At 41.5% G+C, this 23,332-nt stretch overlaps 1 protein-coding gene across 1 annotated transcript in view; it reads left to right on the top strand.

Moving 5' to 3' along the window:
• The first annotated feature begins 2,853 nt into the window (after nucleotides 1–2,853).
• Nucleotides 2,854–23,332, top strand: part of NOL8 (nucleolar protein 8) — a 45,147-nt gene continuing 24,668 nt past the window's right edge. Inside the window, exons 1-9 of the mRNA XM_018552288.1 lie at nucleotides 2,854–3,000; nucleotides 6,083–6,145; nucleotides 6,802–6,880; nucleotides 8,153–8,306; nucleotides 9,785–9,853; nucleotides 14,829–16,622; nucleotides 18,869–18,973; nucleotides 19,061–19,180; nucleotides 19,679–19,772. Of these exons, the coding sequence (XP_018407790.1) occupies nucleotides 2,868–3,000; nucleotides 6,083–6,145; nucleotides 6,802–6,880; nucleotides 8,153–8,306; nucleotides 9,785–9,853; nucleotides 14,829–16,622; nucleotides 18,869–18,973; nucleotides 19,061–19,180; nucleotides 19,679–19,772 (2,611 nt within the window). The 5' untranslated portion in view covers nucleotides 2,854–2,867. The remainder of the gene's footprint in view (nucleotides 3,001–6,082; nucleotides 6,146–6,801; nucleotides 6,881–8,152; nucleotides 8,307–9,784; nucleotides 9,854–14,828; nucleotides 16,623–18,868; nucleotides 18,974–19,060; nucleotides 19,181–19,678; nucleotides 19,773–23,332) is intronic.

Below are 23,332 nucleotides of genomic sequence, written 5' to 3'. Positions count from 1 at the left end.
TTCTCTGGCTATAGCAGCCAGAGAAGTGACAGCTAAATGCAGAAGTGATGTAATACACATCACATCTGCCTTCAAGCATCGGAGGAGAGATCAGCAGTGGGGGAATGCTGATCTCTCCTCCGTTGCTAGTGTAAGGAGCCACTGTGCCAGTTCCGGGTCCGCAGGGAGGACAGCGGAGCCCAGGATAACCAGCAGCGGCGATGAAGGGGGGGATGCACATTATCATCATACAAGCGACCGGTACCGGCTGTTAAAGATTTTTTGGGGATTTTGCTTGCGCGCGCTAGAGGACATGCACGAGCAGAGAAAAAAAAAATCACGTAAATACACATCCACTCGCCGGGAAGCATCCGCCCATGTATTTACAATGGGTGGACAGCAAGTGGTTAAAATAAAGGGTCTAGCCACTCTAATCCCTTTATTAATGAGTGGGATGCTACGCCAATCTTGAGAATCATTATTGATCCACCTCATGATCCTTGTGCAGCAAATTATCTCTGTGTCCAGATTTATGGAGACAAAACCAAAGACATCCCATAGTGCACACCATATGATAAGGATAACATTTCATTAAATAAAATACTCACAAAAAGTAGTACTAGCATGCATAAAAACAACAAACACAATCCACAGGGCCAGAGCAGAACAGTGCAATCTGCAGCACTCTTTACTGTGCTTCCAAAGCTCCATCTACCACCACGCCACAAGACTCCACCATACTCAGCGCAGTACATTAAATATATGTATATGTTTTTTGATTGTTATTCACTATAGTGCTTGCAGCTCTCACTAGGTTGTATTGGCATGAGATATGGCCGAGACCTGATTTATATGTAACAATGACTGTTTAGGAGGATTCTTCTTCCCATGTCACCTTTACAGAGATAGATGGGAAGTCTTTAAAGGACTGACAATTTGAATGCCAACGTGGATTTCCAATAACTGCATGATTCATGGAAAAGTGGTGCAGGCAGGCATGGCAGTCTGGGACTACATCTAGAAAGAAGACTATTCCTGTACAATAAAAGTGGGGCATGTTGACGCACATATGACCCCTGGTTCTAGACTTCACAAACTAGAAGTGTGGCAGATAAGATCACAAAGGTAGCTGCAATTCTTCTATTTGATCCTGTCATGGTGAACTTGGCCAACCATGGACATGATAAATACCATAATAGGAAACTGGGCAGTGTATGGAGAAGTGCAACTGTGGCCACTGCAAAGGTACTCCACTGGGACAATCAAGAGGGGCGAGAGGTCTGCAGAGATTTGTCAGATTGACTTTACCTGCCTGGGGGAAACAATGGACTGAGGCATTGATGCATTGCAGTGGACATCTATTTGGGACGTTTGCTTGTTCATGTTCAATCAAGCTGCAACGCTCCAATTGCTTCAGAAGCTCTCCTCTGCTTATGGCTACCCCAGGCAGGTCCAAAGTGATAATAACTCACACTTCACTGGATCAACACTAGAGCAGTAGCTCATAGCAATAAAGTTAAGTGAAAAAAAAATAGGAAAAAAATGTAAAGTTTCCCCCCCAAAAATGTTTAAGTTACACATAAAAAAGAATTACATTACAGCGCTGAACACTGAAAAATGGCCTGGCCAGGAAGGGGGTCTAAACACCTGGTCTTCAAGCGGTTAATCACCATACAGGTTATTATTAATCACCATTGGTAGAATTTGCTTTTTGAGTGTAAAGGTCTGCTTTAATGGCTTGAGAGGGAGCAGTTGGGCTCACAGTTTTGAGTATGCTTGGCCAAAGTGGGTTCACACCAAGCCCAGGCTCCACTCTAAACACTAGTAAATAAGAACAATCAAATGAGAGTTGTAGATATGCGATAGAAACACATGCTGAAAATAGTAAAAACGTGAGCTAACATGACTTTAGCTGATGAAGCCGTGGCCTTTCACCCATGGACACCTGCATAGGGGTCCATACTTCCCACCTCCCCATTGGAAGGGCTCATCTGCAGCACTCTGTAATGTAGTGGACTGCAACACACAGTATCCGGGGAGTAAGGAAGAGGAAACCAGTCGAACTTTACCAGTAATGCCGCATTAAATATTATGTGCTCCTAGTTTTTTTTTCTCTCGTACGCTTTGATAATGTAAAGTGAACGATAAATGTATTTGTATTACGGAGTAGTGGAGGCGTCACTGAAATATAGACCACAAAATGTGGGTTTAGCTGTTTGAGTCCCCGTCTCACTGATAAACGACTGCTTTGGTCACTTGTACTTCGCTTTCTTCTTCCCTTCCGGTTAGTAAAGTGACGTGCAGCTAAACTCTGGTGATACAATTCAGCGTGTGTAGTGGAATACATACACGTGATGTCAATCCGTCTGTGGACCGTAGCTTCCTGTTTTCGGTATGGCTGCAAGCTTTCTCCGTATATCATATTGAAAAAAATATCCTTTACAGTTTTCTATGGCGAGGCTAACGGTGTTATAATCACCGGATTACCAGGAACGAGTAACTCTCTGGGGTATCGAAACCTGTTTTAGTATTTTAGCTGTGGGAGAGTACTGAGAGCGGAACGTGAAAGTCTAGGTTATGTTTCCGCTCGGTGCCTTTTTTTTGTAGTACACCAGTGCAATGTGAGTGTGAGTTGTGGCTTACAAGAACAATTTCATGCTTTGGATTTTATTTTACTTAGTTTGTTACGGTTGTACAATACATTTCAATGGTAGCGTATTGATTGCTGTCATGGGGAACATAACTGTTATTAAGCAGAAGTGTGTCGACATCCACGTGTGATTCCAAGTAGCACTGGGCTGTTTCTCAGCCTCACTTTGTAATATGGATGATACAGTAATGCTGTTTACAAATGTAGCTTTTATTTTCCATAGGATCTTGACTGAATCATGGAGGCAACATTAAAACGCTTATATGTCGGTGGGATTAGTCCATTGGTCACCAAAGCAGAACTTGCAGACAGATTTGGGAAATTTGGAAAAATCGATGATGTGGAGATTGTATACAGGAAGGATGATCAAGGTATGAGATGCTCCTAAAATAATGTATAACTTCTAAACTTGCTTTAAAACCACCAAATAAAGGGGTTACCTGTAAAGAAGCAAGTATGACTGCTGACACTTTAGGCAATGTCAATCTTCCACGTCCCCCACTTTGCTGATCTGCACATCAATACTGTGTCCTGTAGTGGCGTATGTTCAGGTAATCTCAAAATACCTGAACAATGCCTGCATTCAATCAGACTGTTCAGGTATTTTGAAAGCCAGCGGGGCTGACTAGCAAGATACTGACACCAGGCTGCGCCCTGTATCGGCCCCGATGCTAATATCGGTATCGGGACATCCCTAAAATCCACATATAATCCTAGGGGACGATTGTTATTGAATTGAGTGGTGTGTCAACTTGGGCCTCATTAATCCTTGAAATGCATACAGGGAGCAGAATATACCTGCTTAGCACTTATTAGGGTTGCAACTAACGATTAAGTTTGCTTCAGAATAAGTTTGCTTCAGAATAAAGCTGCATGCACATTTTTTTGCAATTGCTACACACTGGAGCACACATCATTGTAGTACCGCGCATTCCAGTGCGGGCGTGAGGCGCAATTATGGTGCCATTGAAATGAATGGCACTGCAACGCACATCCCGCAGCAGAACTAGTCAGGCCGAAACGTACATTAACTTTTTTTTGTTTTGTTTTAAATAATTGTATGTTTCATGGATTTAATATAATCTGAATTGAAAAACTCTAAGCCAGAAAGTTCTGGTTTAGGTCTGCTCCTCTGCTGATTGACAGCAGGCAGTGGGTGGCTGCAGTTTAAAATAGCCAACAGCCAGCTGGCTATTGCTCCCAGCTGCTGGATGGGAGACTTGATTCTGGCTTTCTACCTACTGGTAGTTAATAGAGGGGGCATGGGGGGAAATGCAGAGGCACAGCGGCTGACAGCGATTCTCTCCTCCCTGCTGGGAGCCTGCTGCAGCAGTCTGTGTCCCCTGCTGCCCCTGCTGATACAGGCGGGGAGAGCTGCGGGATCGAAGAGGACACTGACCGCAGTCTTCAGCGGCTCCCAGCGAGGAGGAGAACAGGGGAGCAGAGAGAAATTTAGGTGTGAAGCTCTCCTCACTGCTGGACACTTTCTGCAGGAGTCTTTGCTACCAGCGGGGATTAGAGGGGACACACAGCCCATGAGTCCAGCAAAATCAACTAATTGCAGAATCAAATAATCCGTAATGAGAATGACAATGATTTTCATTATCGATTTAAATCGGTTACTTGTTGCAGGCCTAGTACTTAAGTCTTTTCATCCAAACTTTGTTGAAGCACACCAGTTTCCCCCACATCTCTTTTGTTGGTATTATGAATCTCAGTATGCCTACTTTGTGATATACGAACATTCTCTTTTTAATATACAGAAAGCCTGATGTAAAATTTTTAACAATCACATTGCTCACCATGTGACTGACGATACAGGCAAGAGAGAGAATATGCTGCACTATACAGTACAAGTACTCACTGAAGCTATGGTGGTCTGTGTGTGCATTGGCTGCAGATTAAAGCAAACCTATGCTATGTCCCACTCTCCAGTCGCACCTACCTGCCTTTCGCTTTCCCGCTGCTTACACTTTGATGAAGACTCTCTCTTTCTTGCCAAGTGACAGGGCCAGGCCAAGGACTATCACTGTTATGCCAGAGGAAGGGGACTGATTCACATATACCTCCATTTGCCACAAGTACCAGGTATTTTCTTTGCTCTCGATGGCTGAATTTTTGCTTCTAGGGAGCGATGAAAAGGCGAGTATAGCTACAGAGGCATTATAGCAATCCTATTACTTTGTCATAGGCAAGTCACAGGTCTGTTTTTAAAGTAAGATGATGGCATGCATTGTTTCCTGGGTAGCTTTTTGCAGCTCAGTTGTACTTTATGCCTGAAATTGTTTAAATAAAATACCTCCTGATTAATGCACTTTGAAAGTAGTGAGATGTGTTGTATTTTATATACAGCTCCTTTTCCTTTTCCAATATATACAATCAGATGCATTCAATAAGTACAGTAATATGTAGCAACCATCACAAACAGAAGAGTATAATATACTCTTGACAATACTTAGCACCGCCATGTGACACTGCAGGTGTCACATGGCAGCACTATAGATCGAGAGTTGATCGATCATGAACTGCTGATCCCTCAGCTCAGTCTTCACCCTGCACAGAGTGGTGACCGTTCATCGAGCGCACATGAGGAGGACAGACGGGAGGGGTGGGCATAGCTGGCTCTAGCTGTAGAAAAGCAAAGCCAGCTGTCGATCAGGTAGCAGGGTGGATCCTGATAATATTGTCAGGATCTTTCCTGGTTGCAGCCCAGCTCTGCTCTGTCAGCAAATAGTAGGCAGTAGTTTGCTAGATGCTGACTTTGGGTCATATGGGTTTATTAGTAAATGTCCTTCTGTGACCCAAAAAAAGCACTAAAGCCAGTTCTCTTTTAAGACTAAAGGTGCCCATACACCTTACGACCATCGCAAGACTTTTGTCTTGCGATGGTCGTATGCTTCTTGAAAGCCCGTACGATCTGCCCACCTTGGACGGGCAGATCGTACTTGCGATCATCGAAAGCCCGCCCCGCTGAGGGGCGGGCTTCCGATGACGGCAATGCAGAACGGGCAGTGTGCGCGTGCGCACACCGGCCCGTTCCGCATCTATCGGGCGAGCAGGCTAGAAACCCACCGAGAATCGTACGATTCTCGGCGGGTTTTCGAACATGTTGGCTCGACAAAAGACGTGCGACCGTACAGTAGAAACGGTCGCACGTCTTAGTTCACACTGCTCGATTCTCGTACGATCGCGGGATTTCGCCCGATTCTCGTACGAGAATCGAGCAGTGTATGGGCACCTTAAGTGTTGAATAAGACTGTGTTTGTAAAGCAGTAACAGCAGAAACATGTTTCTTCTTGTCAGTATTGATTGTTTCTTGATTACAAAAACACCTGCTCCCATGTTTTTGTATGCATTTAAACATCTCTTGAACCTTGTTTTTAGCATAGAAATGTTCTTTGTTTGTTTTGTTAATTATTTATACTTGATACTTTATATAATTTACATTTTTAGGAAACGCCATAAAGACCTTTGCTTACCTGAATGTCAACATTTCAGATGTGGACCTGAAAAAATGTAAGTGTGTACAAATGCTAAAAGTAATCCTGTCTTTCTTGGTGTTTTGTCACTGTATGGCTCCTTCTATATTGCGTTTTTTATATATCTTTTTGTTTTAGCTGCCCCGCTGGCAGATAAAGGAATACATGAGCATGACTTGTATTGTGTACAGATTATTTCCTGGCACAGAGCATGTTTACTGTAAAAGCCTTTTGACTCCACTTTGTTACTTCACACTGCTGCCTGCATTTAATAAACTATGGTGTGTTGTCTCATAGAGTTCTCTCTGCTTAATGCTGCTAGTCACATGACATTGACAGGTCACAAAAACTCGCCTTATTTGAACATTACTGCACTTGCTTTGTCCTGAAGCAAGTGGAGCACAATACACATGTAAAGCACAATGCTGTTCTTCTTCTCTTTTTATTTTATTTTTTATTTTTTTTATTGAGCGGTAGGAAGGTCATACCACTGCTTATAAATACTAACCTACCAGTACAGTTAACCTTTCACCTGACCAAGCAAAGCATTAGCATTCATAGATGGGCAAATACATTTGTAGTTCGATGACTTGAGAAATTTTCATAAACTCTTAGATTTCTGAATATAGTCCTGCCAATCATTTATAGAATCAATCATCAACATTAATTTCCAAATTTTTTTTTTTTTCCTAGGCATGTCTGTTCTGAACAAGACAAAGTGGAAGGGAGGAACATTACAAATTGAAATAGCCAAGGAAAGCTTTTTACATAGGTAAACATATATTTCTAGATGGACCATGGTCTAAACTGGCTCCTTTATCTTGTGCTGCTTTTGTTTTCAGAGAGTTGGTTTGTTAAATGCAGACCCACACCCCCTAAATAAAAAAACAAAATAAAAGCTTAAAAAAATGATTTTGAGAAGAAAATACTGAACCTTGAAGTCTGGCCCCTGGACTCTTTCCGAAGGCACTGGAGACAACACTGCTTCACCGCTGCCCCCTGGGAAAGCTGGGTACTTAAAATCTTGGGAGAATGTACTCCTGCACTTTTTCTTCAGACAGTTGTGTGCTTCTCTTTCAAGCGGGCAATGAGTGAATTCGTTGCTATCTTCAGAGCTCTGGGCACCAGTTATTCGACACATTCCATTGTGTTGGTTAGTGTGTTCCCCCCAACTTGCTGCTCTGTCATTACAGGACACAACTATGATTTTGCAGATGTCAAGAGAAACCTTAACATGGGACATGCTATCTGACATATCTTGAAGTGTTGGATAGCAGTGTCAGCAAGAGCCCTGCAAGCCCGCAAATAACTCACTCACTGCCCACTGGACAGTTAAGTATACTTCTTTTTTTGTTACAGGCTGGCTTTTAAACTTTTTTTTTTGTTTTCAGGCAATTGATATAGGTAATTTGTCTGCAGAAGAATAAATAAAAATTAACATTTGTTGATGTTTGATTAAGTTGTTCGCTGGAGGTTTAAAATACCCCACCAGGCGTCTTTACACAGTATTATGCGATTAATGTGTACATTAGCCTCTAGTCCAGAATATAGTTATCTGTGGACTAGTTCTCCAAATATGGAGCATATCTTTATCCATTATTCAGCCACAGAAGCAAGTTTTAGGATAAAAAGAATGGTGTGGGCTTTGCAAACAGCCTCTAAACTACTAGAGCACTAGCACTTCAAAGGCTCATTTTATAGGCTTGCTTTTGATTCGGAATGTTTTTTTCCGACTTGGTTGTGCTAGAAAGGATTGCTGCCATTTTAAAATGTATTGGTGGAAATTGAGTGCTAGGCCAGAATTAATGGCTGAATAATAGTGTAATAAGGAAGTCAATCCAGGGGTAGCAGAAATTTATGTTACACATTTTTTTTTCTGTAAGTGCTTTGAGGCATTGTCCTTCTTACATTGTTATTTTGACACATTTAGCGATAAATCAAAAATAATCTTAGTTGGTCTGACTAAAATCTTATTACAGGTAACTGAATGTATTACTGCTTTACTGAATAAGCCCATTAGCGTTTTGCCTTTTGGTTTATCCAGGCTTTCAGAAGAGAGACAAAAAGCCAAGGAGAAGGAAAAAGCCAATGCACAACGAAGCTCAAAAAATGACCTAGTGCTGTCTTTAGAGAAAGCCGGCGTTACAGATTTCCAGATGAAAACTGCTGTACCAGGCACTGAAGTGCCAAACCACAAGGCAAGTCATCATCCAGTTGATACAGTTGTCAAACAAGACTGACAGCATGTTAGTGGTTTACAATTACAGTAACCCGATAACCTCAATATTTTTATTTTTTTTTCTCATATTAACCACTTACAGACGCTGTCACTTTGCCCATTTATGGCACTCTGTAGCGATTCCCTGCCAGTTCCTAGCTGCTCCCAAAAGACCTGCTTGTTAATGCCTAAAGGAAGTAGTGTTATTACACCCTGTATCATGTGACAGTTGTCGGAACTGAAGATTGACCACTAGGCCCCTTAACACTGCATTATAGGAGTTCACATGCTCCCCCATACCTGGGAGTTCTAGAGATTTAGCAGTGAGTGAGGAAGGAGTTTTCCGGAGATCACTGGAGAGGTGAATATCTGTAGTTGAGAGTTGGCTTTAGACAGTCACGGTCATTTTGCCCTGGAAGCAAAGTGTTAGTGATTTTGTGGGAATAAGTGAGTCCGTCCTTCCTGGTGAGCTACATGGGTGTTGCTACCTGAACCTGTTGTCAGTTTAACATCTGGGATCCTGCTTTGTATATTGGACCTGCCATTAGGAACTATTTCAGTGCTCTGGTGATCAGAGCAACAGTGTTTTGTAGAAATGTAAACAAATGCAGATACATTGTAGCAACCAATTACGGTGGGGGACTTTTATAAATTCTAGCGCAATAAGGCAATGTTACACAGGACACTTATCAAGCAAACTAGCAACACAATTGGACATAAATCAGGCTGCTCATTTCTTAAAGTGTGTAGGTGTTTGAAATCCCTGTGCCTGGAATCCTGATCAGCCACCCAACATTTGTAAAGGTCTGCAACAGATTTAGTACCCTAGTGGGACAGATTTTCGCTACCGACAGATGTATAATTAAAAAGTTGTCAGGGCAGGTTTAATTTTGTCACAGTGCTACTTTAGAACTGCAGGGGGGTGGGGGATTTATGAATAAGCAGAATTCTTAGAACGTATTGATAGTGATGAACCAGCCTGAATTCAAGCGGTGGGTGGCCTTGCCGTTTGCCAAAGGACCTGGTTTGAAAATTTTCAGCCAAACGGCACATGCATCTAGTCAGATGCATGCACTATTTGCGTAATCTGCACCCACTGGAGCTGCGGCTTCTGAATACAATAGCCAGCAGCTGTTTAGTGGAAATCAATGAATTTCTCTGTTCATCTCCAAACTAAATTTGAGGACAGTGGCTAGCATAAAATTGTAAAAGGTTCCTTAGAACATAAACTTTGTGGATTTTACAGCAGGGCATACAATTTAAATTGTTATAACCAATGACTTGCATTATGTGGTTTTATAGAAAAGCTTCCTTGTTAATGTGGTTCTTTTATTTTTGACTGCTCTGTAATATTTTTTGTTATGCAGTATATTAGTAGTTGTAATTTTACTCTCAGCACTGACTCAAATCTTGTGCATTAAAATTGATTGTTTTTTTTTCTTCTCTTTCTTGTTTTAGAATTGGGTAGTGAGCAAATTTGGAAGAGTCCTGCCTGTTTTATATTTAAATGAAAAAAAGCAAAGCAAAATATCCTTTACATGCGAAACTGCCATTTCCTTTTTTTGTCCGGTGCCACCGAAATTTATCGGGTGATGTACATGAAATTGTGCTTGCACAAAATAGAAAAGATTTGCAGTAATATTTTAAGTGAAGTGAAGCTACAAAGATAGATAGTTTCATGTTTTGGCTTTCTACCCTATAGACCAGGGGTAGCCAGACTTCGGCCCTCCAACTGTGGTGAATCTATCAATCCCATCATGCATCTGCCTCCGGAAGTCATGCCTGTGGCTGTGAGAGTTTTGCAGTATCTAATGGGATTTGTAGTTTCACTACAGTTAGAGGGCAGAATTTTGGCAACCTGTGCTCTAGACCATTTAATTGACTTTGGACAGATTAAATTCAATCTTTAGTGATTTTTTTGTTTTGTTTTTTTCACTAAAAGTATTAGCTTAGTATTACCCCTCTCTCTCTCGGCATGTCTCAGTTTTTGTGCTAGTCTTTAGGAGAATGGACATCTTACTGCTTCAGAGAAGCAAATTATTTCCTTTTTTTTTTTTTAAATCAAGATATTTTTTTTTAAATCAAGATATTTTTCTACTAGGAAGATCCTTTAGTTGCTGCAGAGCCACTGGGGCTCATTTTTGCTGTTCTGTATTGGCAGCTACCCAGCTTTGCCCTGAGGGCTGTATACGGACCCCAGCAGGAAAATTAAGCTGGGCCGGCCTATAATGTTGACCTCTGAACTGAACCTTGTATTATGCAGTTAACTAGGCATGCACCATGTTGAGTTAGCCTCAGAGTGTTCTAGAGGTCCAGGGCTGTGGTACACCCATATGGTAAAATCCTGTCCCTGAAGACTCCTTAGGGAGTATGCCAACCAGCAGGGTGAAGACTGCTGGAAAGGGCTTGTTCCTAATTATCTGTTTGTTGGAACTGTCCTGAGATAAGTTAGGGCCTTTGCCCTTCCTGGTAGCATGTTTCTCTAGTCAGCTAGGTGTTAAACTGTGGACCCCTGGCTAGTGGTCATGGTCACAAGCCAGCAGCGGGAGAGGATCAGTACCATTTTCATATTTGGTGCCATTTTTTGCTGGGTTCTTGGCCTGGCCCCCAAACAAAGTCTGTGCCGCCTCCTTTTGTGTATGTGTACATCATAGCACCCACACATAGATCTGGCTTATCTCTTCTCCTGTGGAAGATGAGGATGGTACCTTGCCAAGGCTTACCAGCCTGTACTCTCTGAAGATGCCTCGGCCAGCTAAAACCTTGTGTATTGACTCCTACTGAAAAAATTATACTGAAAAATGGCCTGGATGGGAAGGGGGTTTAACACCGCGGATGTCAACTGGTTAACAAGACCTTAACTGTCCTTGTAAGAGGACATTCTAGACATTCCTATGGATAAAAGGCTGAAAGCCCTACCTAAAGCCATGTTTTCTCTTGTTGGCCCTGCCATGCAATCTGACATTGTGACCATATCCATCTGCCAAATGATAGTTGTTTGGCCTAAGGCCATATCGCTGGATTCTGGTTCTACACTGACGGAACCTTCTGTCCACTACAACTGGAGATCCCGCCCATTGCCCTGTGTGCTAATGGATTGCAGATATTATTCACCGAATATTCAGGCTTCCTTTCGGTGCATATGGACCCTTTGGCTCAATTGTTAGCCTGCAGAGCTTCAGTGCAAGAAGCTTCTCTGGGGGGTGTTATATACAAGGGCTACATCTAACATTTCTGTGTATGCCTCCACCGGGTTTCATTGTCCAACCTGCTCACATTTCCACAAAGATTGGCGGACTTTCACACTGCTCTAGAGCAGCTCCTAACTTAAGGGGTCATAGCCATAGTCCCTAAGGGGGAGAGGTTCCAGGGTTTCTATTTAAATCTGTTTACCATATCTAAAGCAAAAGGAGACATCTACCCCATACTTGATCTAAAGATTCTTCATATATTTCTTTGAGTTCTAAAATTCCCTTTTGGAATTCTCTCGGTCAGTCACTGCTTCCTCCATCTAGGAGTCCTTCTGGAGGAATTCTCGCATATCGCCATCTTCCTGGTGCATAAACATCATGTTTTGCTGTGGGCATGCAACCTTACCAGTTTGTCGTCCTTCCCTTTTTTCCTGTCTACTGCACCTTGGATTTTCACCTAGTTGCTGGCATCTGTTCTCGCACTGCTTTGTTCTCTCTGGGTATTTCCATAGTGGGATAGCTGGACAACCTTCTACTGAAGAAACAATTGGCTCTTTCTTTGTCAAACAATGTCTGCTGGACTGTGCACGCCTTCCAGAGATTCGGGTGGATCCTAAATCTCCAAAGACCAGACAATGCCACAGCAGTGGGGTTCATCAGCCTTCAGGGAGGCAGCAAAATGTCTCACTGTTTATGAGAAGCAGACCTGATTCTGACTTGGGCAAAACGTCATGCTCTAGTCCTAACCATCATTCACATCCCAGGTGAGGAAATTTGGTAGAAGACCTCCCTCAGTCATCAACTCCGGAGAATAGTCTGTTCATCCAGAGATGTTTCGAGCTCTCTGTCACAGATGGAGCACTTCAGACATGGACTTCCTGCCTTTCAGGTTCAACAACAAACTGAGCAGATTTGTCTTCAGGACTAGGGATCCTCTAATCTTGACATTGGATGCTCTGGTGACTTCAACCTGATCAACCTTTTGCTTTCTGACAGGGCTATTCACTAAAGGGTGAACAATTTGCAGAAGGCAGGAGAAGTGAACAATCTAGGACAACATAGCTGAACTGGGAAGTGAGCTTAATTGGAAATTTATCCAAATCAGCTATTTTGGTTTAGATTTTTCACTTATTCTGCCTTCTCCAAACCCTTCACCCTCCCAGTAAATAGACCTGTAAATCTTCCTTGCCTACGCCACAGGATCCAGATGGAAGGCATTCCGGTGATCCTTATCGCACCAAACTATCCCAGTAGGACGTGGTACTTGGATCTAGTCGGAGTCCCAGCATTCTTTCTGGGGCCCTCCCAGATCCAGGGATCGGTTTGCCATCCTGCTTCTTGGTTGCTGGCTTTAACAGCTTGGATGTTAAGGCCCAGGTCCTGAGGGAAAATAACTTTTTGCAGTGAACAATTGCACTTGGAAAGCACACTTCGATTGGTGCGAGACAAGGAATTTCCATCGCAGAAAGTTCTCAGTGGGACAAATACTGTCTTTTCGGCAGTCTGTAGGATCCGTGTTTGGCCTTGTGGACCACTCGCTACTCACTCCTTAGTGAAGGCCTTCATACAGGGTGTTGTTCCCTAGTGACTCTCAACGTGTTTCTGTCATATCTTCAAAGACCATCCTTCGAACCTATCTGGGAGTTTCCTCTGTTGAGTCTTTCTCATTGCCATCACTTCTGTGAGGGGAGTCTCTGAGTTGGATGTTTTGCAGAAGGCAGGAGAAGTGAACAATCTAGGACAACATAGCTGAACTGGGAAGTGAGCTTAATTGGAAATTTATCCAAATCAGCTATTTTGGTTTAGATTTTTCACTTATTCTGCCTTCTCCAAACCCTTCACCCTCCCAGTAAATAGACCTGTAAATCTTCCTTGCCTACGCCACAGGATCCAGATGGAAGGCATTCCGGTGATCCTTATCGCACCAAACTATCCCAGTTTCTTCCCAAAGTGGTTTCCTCTCTACACCTTTTACCAGAACGTTTGTACTGTCTCTGTCCTGCTCCTAAACATCCCTTTTCATCCAATGTCTGAAAGTGGTATGCACTATTTTAAGTTTATCCCTCTGCCAGAATGTTTTTGACATTCTGACTGTTTGCCATACATGAAGGTTCCCATAGGGACAGCCTGCTTTTCATCCACTTTAGGTAGATTCAACAGCTCATCCTTCAAGCTTATGACCTTAGGATCATGGTTCCCCCTGTCCTGGTCAAAGCACAGTCCATTGTATTAGTTAGTACTTTGTGTTCAACATTAGGCACCAGTTTCTCAAATTTGCTATGCTGCCACCTGGTCTTCTGTTAACACATTTAAGTTTTACCATGTGGATGTTCAGATCTCAGTTGATGCTGTTCCATTGTAAGGTTCTTAGGCAGCTCTGTAGGCTTTTTAGGGCCACCTTTTGGTAACCTTTTTTTGTGGGCCTGATAACCTTTTGTTTACTGTGTTGCCAACCCCTCAGTTGAACTGCTTTTGCATGTCCCAATGTTCCTGCATACTTCTCCTGTGTCCTATAATGCATTTCAAGAAAATGAAAGAGGAACAAGGAACCAGAAAGACAAAAATCTAATTTTTATGCATATTTTTTATTTTAATATACCTATTTTTTTTTTGTCATGTCAGGCCGGGTTTTCAAAGCTGAAAGGCCAGCATTAACAACTTGCTTGGAGGCAGATTTATAAGGCAACACACTTTATACAAAGGTTACTATTAGAGGGAAGGAGGAGGGATTGCATATGTTGTGATGTAACACTATGCTTCCTTTTGCCTTCCTTTATACACTCTATTTGGTGGCATCAGCATTTATAGTTTGGAAAGGTGGAATATGATGTATGTGTAATATGCTTGATGACTTGTAGCAAGCAGAATAGGCCTTTTGAAATTCTCAGCTTATCCTACTCTGCATATGTTTTTTGCTAGTTAGTGACATGGAAAGCATTAACTTAGTTTAGCGGCATGACAGTCAAGCAAAAAATATTTTTGGAAGTAAGTTGACAGACTCCAAATTTCTCTCATGACAGGCTTACTTTAAAATTATAAGCCATGGCCAGTTAGTACAGCTTAGTTAGTATATATACATATAGGAGTCTACAGTTGTTTCTAAATGGAAACTTCTAGATTGTAAGCTCTCGCGAGCAGGGTCCTCCTTACCCTCTTGTATTGTAACTGTGTTATCTCCCTCCATTTGGAAAGCGCTGTGCAAACTGTTGGCGCTACATAAATTCTGTAGAATAATAATAATATTTCTTTGATTGTTTCTCCTAATTTTATGCTGGGCACACATTTCATACTGTTCCTTAACTCACCTCAACATCAAGAAATATGACCCCTCAAAATATTGTCATAATATTAAAAAGGTAGACAACACTTTTGAGCTTGTACCCGTTTCCCAGTTAACTTGGCAGCTGGAAGGAGGAGATGATGAAATCAGTAGAAAACGCAGAGGGGAGTTTCCAAAACTAACGCCGCCTCCAAAAAAGAAGCTTAAAAATGTACCTATAAATGCTGCGAATGATACACAAACAGATCAAAGAGTTCGTTTAGCATCTATACAAACAGATGGAAGGCAGTCTGACACAAAAACATGCCTTTATAGCAAAAAACCTTTGCATTTACAGAACAGAAGTACCAGCAGCATGACTGAGGAGTATGACTCGGAGGATGAGCTCCAATCTGTTCTTGAGAGAGAGAGGGCAGCTAGAACGAGTGTTAACTATGTAGAAGATTCTACTATAGAGGTAGTAGCTGACTCTTTTGAGCTCAATAACACAACACACAAAGCAAAACGGAAAGCTGCAGCAAAGATGAATTCTACCAGTGATACCCTAGATGACAGTGAGTATGATTCTGCTGATACTGATGAAATAATCACAAGTGCAAAGAAAGTCCAGAAAAGTTGTGATAATTTTAAAACAACCAAAGATGAAACGATAAGTGAAAAGTTTAATCCATTGAAAATACAAGAGGGGACCACACATGGCACAAGGGGCAAATGCAAATCCAAGGATGGCAAGATGAGTAAGCCAGATTCAGACAGTGATACTGGTGCCTCTGAAGACGACAGCAGCAGTTGTTACTCAGATGAAGAATATAAAGCTATGATGCAGAACTGCTTTAAACTAAATTTGACAATGGGGGATTTGGAAACACTAGCGAAAGAAGCTAATGAATTTGAAAATGATGATGCTAATGATACAGTTGAGAATGATGGCGAATATGATGACACTGATGATGATATAAATGCAAAACAGGGTTATGATGATGCTGAAAATCCACCGGCTTTAGGATGTGAAAAATTACCTGCTCCAGAGAAGAAACAAAAGACATCAACAGGTGTTAAGAAAAAAATGAAAACTGAAAGCCTACAAAGAGTGTTGGAGTCAGACAGCAGTAATTCTGATTTTGATGAACATTATGAGTCATTAAATAAAAACTGTAGTAGAGAGAATGTAAAAATTGAACCAAAATCGCCTAGAGCATCGCAGTCTCTTGTTAATAACCATGAACTGGAAAAAGGAGCTAAAGGTTTAAAAGGAGAAGCAAACAAGAGCAAAGAGGATCCAAGATCTGAACATGTTAAGAAAAATAAAAAGAGTGGCATAGAACCAGAAGATATAGTAGCTTCCATTTTAGAAGAGGACAGTAGCAGTAGTCGGCAATCAAACCAAAAAAAGAACGATGCTCATGTGAAACTTCCAGAATTTAAAGGCCTGAGTTCTGTGTTGGCTTCAGCTGCCACCATAAATTCACAAGCGCAGACTGCAACTGTTCCAAAGATCAGCAGTGACTTAAATGTAAGTAGTTATGCTAGTAAACAAACAAAGAAAGCGGATACACAAGAACCCTCCGGAGATCTCAAACAGATAATTCTTAAGGAAAAATCAAAAAATAGATGTGATCATAGTGAGGAGTGCAAGAGTGACTTAAACGCTACCTCATCATCAGCTCCCAAACCTGGTATCTCTCAGATTGGTAAAAAGATGGAGCAGCCTCCAACAAATGTAAAACAGCAGCAAGATAATGAAAAGCGTTTGGTAGCAATGATGGAGCGGAGAAAAGAGCGTGAACTACAGAAACAAATTATCCAAGGTGCTCTGTTGCAACTGGTAAGCATACATATTTTTTACATTTGCTTTTATTTAAATTAGAATTGCCCTAGTATAGATGCCCTATACTTTAATTTTAACTTGGTATCTGCCAAGGTGTAGGATCAGTTTTTTAGGTGTGTGTGTTGTTTTATTTTTTTCTTCAATGTAATGTTTAAAATTTGAAAATGGTGGAATACCGGAGCAATACTATGGTTTTACTGGCTGATAAACTTAATTGCTATCACTTTAGATCCAGGCAAGTCAAAAGTCCAAGGGTAGGCGACAAAGCCGCACCTTCATATGTAGGCTGCACTGTCGGATATACATTTTAACTGGAGATTTTTAAATGCAAACTTTTACTATCTATTCCTAGCTTCTTTAGTTCATGTGTGCAGCACGCTCTTTAGCTCAAATGCACTGCTCTGCTGCTCTTCTTTAACACAAATTCACTTCTCAGCTGAACCATCTTTATCACAAATTCCCTGCCCAGCTGCACCTTCTTCACCGCCCGAGACGTGGCCACCACATTCAATATGCTTCCTGCACACCCAACCACCTTCACACAAATGGTTAGGCCCAGGTCACAAACTCTTTTTGCAGAGACAGCTTAGGGGACCATCACATGCACAAGGACATACATGCCCAACAAATGACCTCACAATATTAACATACAAAAAAACTAAACTGCGGGTAATGCTTTTGCAAGATTCTTATTTGATGGTACCCAAAGGTAAGACTTTGTTGCAGATACTCAGCCCTTTATTCATATCAGTAATTCAGCCTAATGTATACACCCTTTAGAAAACGAAATGTGCTTTTAACAGCAATTGGCAATACAATTTTGTTGGTGTTTTTTACACTGCGGCAACAATGACAATGGAAATTTTGTATAAAATACAGTAATAGGTTGAGTTGGGATCAAACTAATATATGCCTTCTATACATGGATACTAGTATGAATAATCAAATGCAAATACCAACCTTTGCTAAAAATTAAAACAGTCAACCTTACCCCCTCAGGCTGCCACGCTTGAGAGATTACATATCTGCACAGACCTAGCCTCTACCACTGAGCTTGATCATGTAACAGTCGTGGGCTGACACTTTACAACAGTTTGACTGGAGTTACAGCTTCTGTTCACCACCACTACTTTAGAGCAATGGGCACCTGAATGTTTGGGAAGGGAGACCTGAATGGCCAAAGTTAACTTTTTTTTTATCAAGTGAAAATGTATTTTTTTTTTATCCAGTTAGGTGTTAGCGACACATCACTCTACCGTGTGGATTAATTTATTAATCATATACTTTTGAGTGAAGAAGAAAGTTTCCTGTATACTTCTAACACTTTCTGGTCTTGTTATAATACAAATGTCATAGCTATTTCTCCAATAAAACTCATGTACATTAAAGGAGAACTATGAGGTGAGTGAAAATCACTCATTCTCATAGTCCGAGCCGACGTGTGACAATGAAACTCGCATGTCTGCTCAATAGATCAGGAAATGAGCAAACACAACGTCACTCGCTCACTTCTCGATCATTCCCCTGCAGAGAGCTGTGACTGTTAGTCACGGCTCCCTGCAGGGATTTCCCCATTCCCGCTCCGATCCTCCAACGCTGGCTGGAGGAACAGACGGGGGAGGGGGCGGGTACAGCTTTCTTTGCCTCTAGATGGGCAGAGCCAGCTGTCACTCACGCAGCTGGGTGGATCTCGACACTAATGTCGGGATCCGTCTCTGCTCAGGCGGTCTCGGTATCCCGTGAGTTGTTTTTCCCCATAGTTCTCTTAAACTAGCATCCTCCCGTGACCCTTAAGAGAACTATGGGGAAAAACACTTAGCCCATAGTTCTCTTTTAATTCTGTGCATGTAGCTGTTGTGAATAAGGGCAATTTTCTTAGGGTCTATTCTCTTATGGTCGAAAGTTCTTGGTTATTGTTTTAGGGTCAAAATAAATACTAAGAAATTTCACAGTGCACCCCCCAAACCAAGGATCACTCTAGTGACTGAGCTATACATGAATGTTACGCTGATAGGTGCAGGCTATGTTTAAGCTATAATCCTTAAGGAAAACATTTTGAATTTGTTGTAAGACCAGCCATACACATTAGATGTTGTTTAGAACTGGGGGTATTGTTTAAGCATCATGTAATGTACAGTATGTGGCTAATTGTACCATTTATGAATGTTATCTGAATTTGATAGAGACCATTAGTTTACTCCTCTTGTTGATATCTCTTGTTGATATGTTGTCTTATAATTCAGGACTCCCGGTCTTCAAAAAAGCATATTGTGTTTGAATCTGAGTCGGAAAGTGAAAAGGAAGAGAAAGCAAGTACCAGTGAAATAAAAAGCATGCATGCTGACTATGTAAGACTTTTCTGGCCACTTTTTTTGTATAATTTTAATACAATCATATCATACATTCTATAACTATAAAGCATTTTCTTCATGTAGAAAGAAAAACAAGACACTTCTAAGCTATTCAGTAGCAGCGAAGAAGATTCTGATAATGAAGACAAAGAAGATACAAGATTTGAAATAAAGGCTCAATATGAAGGGAGGTCTGGTATGAAGGTCAGTATATATTTGTCTAAAATTCTGAAGAATGGATGATAAAGCAATGTGCACCTGTGAGCCTGTTTTTGCAGATCTAGCTAAAAAGCAATGTGAGTGGCAATGAAAACTGTAAAAAAAAAAATTAACTCTGGGATGGCAACTCTTTTTTACTTGTAACTACCAATGTCTGTCTGTATTGCCCTTCACAGCCAGATTCACATTCATTTTCTAGCCCAAGGCTGGACAAATCCCAGGAGTCAGGTACTCAATGCTCCTTAAAAATTACAGCTCGTTTCTAACTTTTGACGTTTTTTCTGGTTGTCAATGGAGCTCACTCTTGGATTGGACAGACTGGCTGCTGAATTTCATATTCATTTGTCCAACCCTGATCTAGCCACAGTATCCATCCTTTTTTTAAGTGAACAAAATACTTTGTCTATTTTGTGGTTAATTTATTAAACCTTTCTTCCATCATCCTTATTTTGATTTATTCTTTCGTTGCCTGTAATTGTGCAGCTAATGCAGTTGCAATCACGCTTCGGAACAGATGAGAGATTCAAAATGGACACCCGATTTCTAGAGAGCAGCAGTGAGGATGAAGAATCCCTAGGTAAGCAGAATATTAAAAGCAAACAACTGAATGCAATGTGGGTAAAATATATGGTTCAAACATAAAACACCTTTTTTGGCTGCATGTTATTACATTTACCAGATACTGTAGGTGTGCTGTTCGGTAGGGATGGACCGATACCGGTTTTTCGGTATCAAGTACGAGTATCAATATTTATCTTTCGGTACTCGCCGATACTGGTATTTCCGCTAGCATGGAGCCGGCTTCCTGGCCAATCATGAGGCCAGGCCGCCCAGCTTCCTGATTTGGCCCGGAAGCTGGCTCCATGTTGCCAAGCGGCACTGCCGGTCAGAGGAAATCTCCTTCTGACTGGAAGTTCCGTTAACGAGGGTAAGTATGGGTATCAGTGCATCCCTAATATGCAGCATTGCTTTGAAGCGTTCCATTGTGATTTACAACTATTGGAGTGTACAAATCAGTTTAATTCATGCCAAGTTTTACCCACAGCGCTCTTCTGGTATTCTGTAAATAGACAGTGGGAGAAGGGGTGGGTAAATGACAGGCTATCCCCTTGTCCACTCACAGAATGCTTTGTATTCTGTAATCCAAATACAGGGCGTTTTGTAAATGGAAGAGGGGAGAGTAAAAGGAGTCACATATAACCCCAGTTTTTCTATATACAGCATGTGTCTCAGGTTTCGTATTAGTCCACCAATAATGGAGGGATTCTCTCATTATGCTCCTTCTAGCAGCTAGCAAACAAATGTGAATTAATTATATATTTGGTTGGTATGTCTAAATACAGGTCTGTCACCCTAATAGCTGAAGATAAGCCACATAGGGTCCTTCATAATAGATTTTCCTTGTAAATCTGCTAAATGGGAAACCAACTTGGACCAGAAGTGGCATATTTTAATGTAAGACCATAGGCAGTGAAATAATGAGACACCCCTTTCTCCATTTACTACCACTTTTCTGAAGTGCTGTCCCTCCAGAGTTTCCTAGACTATATCCTCTTTAGGGATGTCTCGTGCCCATCCCGACACGTCGGATTTAAAGAGATCCTATAAAGCCTTAGAAAGGAGTAGATAGTAGAAATGGAAAGACCAGGAGTATGTAGGCAAGCGTCAAAGGAATTACCTGTAGGTGCCTGAAGTGGGACTTTTGGAGACCGTTTTCCAGTAACTAGAAATTTGGGAGAAGTGTAGATAGTTTCCCAGGGGGTATGTTAAATTCAGTGCAGATCTGTGAAAGAGTAGGGCCTAGTTGAATCCTCCTTGAAAAGATGGTAAAAATGGGTAAGACCCTTGGTTGCTCAGAGTTTAAAGTGACACTAAAATCAGGAATTAAACCTTAAAATTGCATTCAAGTACCCTATTAACAAAAATGTATCTTCTTTCTGTAGATCCTCAAATCATTTCTGAATTCATACTGACACTGTCCTTCCTTTTGAAGGGTGAATACTTTTATTCTCCATGGTCCCTGTGTGTGTTGTAACGTAGCCACCGCTCCAAGCTCACTCCTGTGATGAACTACAATCTCACATTTAGTTTACCAATTTGTATTGAAGCTACAGTCTATCACCGGATTGAACATGGAGTGGTGGCTACTTTACAACACAAACGGGGATCATACAGAATAAAAGTAGCCACCCTCCAGAAGCAAGAACATTGTCAGCATGAATTCAGAGATGATTTGAGGATCTACAGCTGAGTGATACACAAATAGGGTAAATTTTTGTTAATAGTTAAAGGAGAACTATGGGGAAAAGCCCTGACCCCATAGTTCTCCTTTAAAGTACTTAAATGCATTTTTAAGGTTTACTTCCGGAGTTTAGTGTCACTTTAGAAACAGGGTGTTCTTTACCCTGAGAGAATGAGTGGTTACTCTGCATGGGTAAATGTGAAAAGTGTGGAGGGAGTTTCAAATACTTCCTAGGCTCTTTCCAAGCAGTCACAGTATCTCTAAGTATATTGGTGCTTACATTGTTAGGGAGTTTTGAGGAAGAACAATGTACCAATGCAGGAATTTGCCATAGACGAGACATATCCGATTTCTAAACTAAAGTTGAATTAGCGGGATGTGGTATGAATCCAGTCTATATCATTAGGGCTGCAAAAACTAATCAATCAAATCAATTATAATCGATTGAAAATCGTTTGCAATGATTAGTTGATTTTCGATGAGTTGCTGCCGCTCTGCTTCTCCGTTCTTCTCCCCGCTGGTGCTGGCTGCAGCGGTCTGTGCCCCTTTCAATCCTCGCTGCTCTCCCCACTTGTTTCGGCAGGGGCAGCGGAAACACGGATCACTGCAGCCGGAACCAGCGGGCAGGAGAAATCGCTGTGACTGCATTACCTTGCACCTCCGCTGCTGCCCCGTTCCTCCACTGCCCCCTTGCCTCCACTGCGCCCCCTACCTCCTCTGCCCGCTCTGTTCCTCCTCTGTTCCCCCTGTGCCTCCATTCCATCTAGAGGCTGAGAGCCATACCCAGCCTGCTATTGGATATTTTAAAAACCTAATTAAAATGTCTAATATATAATGCATACAATTGTTTAAAAAAAAAAATATATGTAGGGAAAGTCATTTTCAGTTTTGGCCTGACAAATTTTGCTGCAGGAGGTGCGTTGCGAAATGTGTAAAATCACTTTCTGTGGGATTGCATAGTACCCATGCAGTGCTTTACCTGTACCATATTGGATCAGGGAGAAGCAGTTGTTTTAGCTAGATTATTTAGTTGGGTGTGACCCATTTTCTGTCTTTTTTTTTTTTTTAAATAACATTTTTATTATTTTCAAAAAAGGCACAGATACAATAAGTTTGTAATACGTAAAACAGAGTTACATTGTATGGTAAAAAAAAAAAGGATCTAGACATAACATGTCATATATGAGGTCATAGAATCATAAAGTCTGGGTAACCGTAGTGAGGTCTCCTAGAGCCCTAGGAGACTAAGGTCGTAATATGTTGATCCACATACAATGCCGGTCAGGAGATAGCCTTTTCATTAATAAACTTATCAGCTACAATAACTCTAACATAATGCAACTGGTGAGCGTAATAAACGCAACCTTTTAATTTTAAAACTTGTAAACTTGTAAACCTTTCCTCATTTCCTCCTTTCCTTCGCTCCATTTTATGTTATGGCCGCGTACAGTCAGAGTAGTGAAACCCCACCTTAGTAAGACCTGTAGACGAAAAGCTTCTTATCTAAATATCCTTATCTAAATATCTTATCCCGTGTCCAGTTGGCGGGGTTGTAGCTTATCAAGTTTATCAAGTAGACGACATGTTGAGAATGCAAAGGGCAAAAGCAGGTTTTCCTTTTCGGTACAAGAGAAGGTAAAGTCAATATATGGGAGCCACCTGTCATAGAACTTGGTCACCCCCGATTCATTGTGCAAGTGCAGAGAAGCATCTAGTCTGTCTAGGTGGAACAGGTGTAATAAGTCGTCTTGCAATCTCTTAATAGTGGGAGGAAGAGATGATAACCACTCCCGCAAAATACATCTCCTTGCTACCAACAAAGTGATGCTCACCCACTGCTTAGTTGGGCGACTGAGGCCACTGTAGGTGTTTGGGGAGGAGTCCCAATGATTAAA

Source organism: Nanorana parkeri, unplaced genomic scaffold (genome assembly GCF_000935625.1).
Source record: "Nanorana parkeri isolate BGI_ZX_2015 unplaced genomic scaffold, ASM93562v1 scaffold83, whole genome shotgun sequence".
Taxonomy (NCBI): Eukaryota; Metazoa; Chordata; class Amphibia; order Anura; family Dicroglossidae; genus Nanorana; species Nanorana parkeri.
The sequence above is the reverse complement of the archived record's forward strand: the minus strand, read 5'-3'. Positions and strand labels throughout refer to the sequence as shown.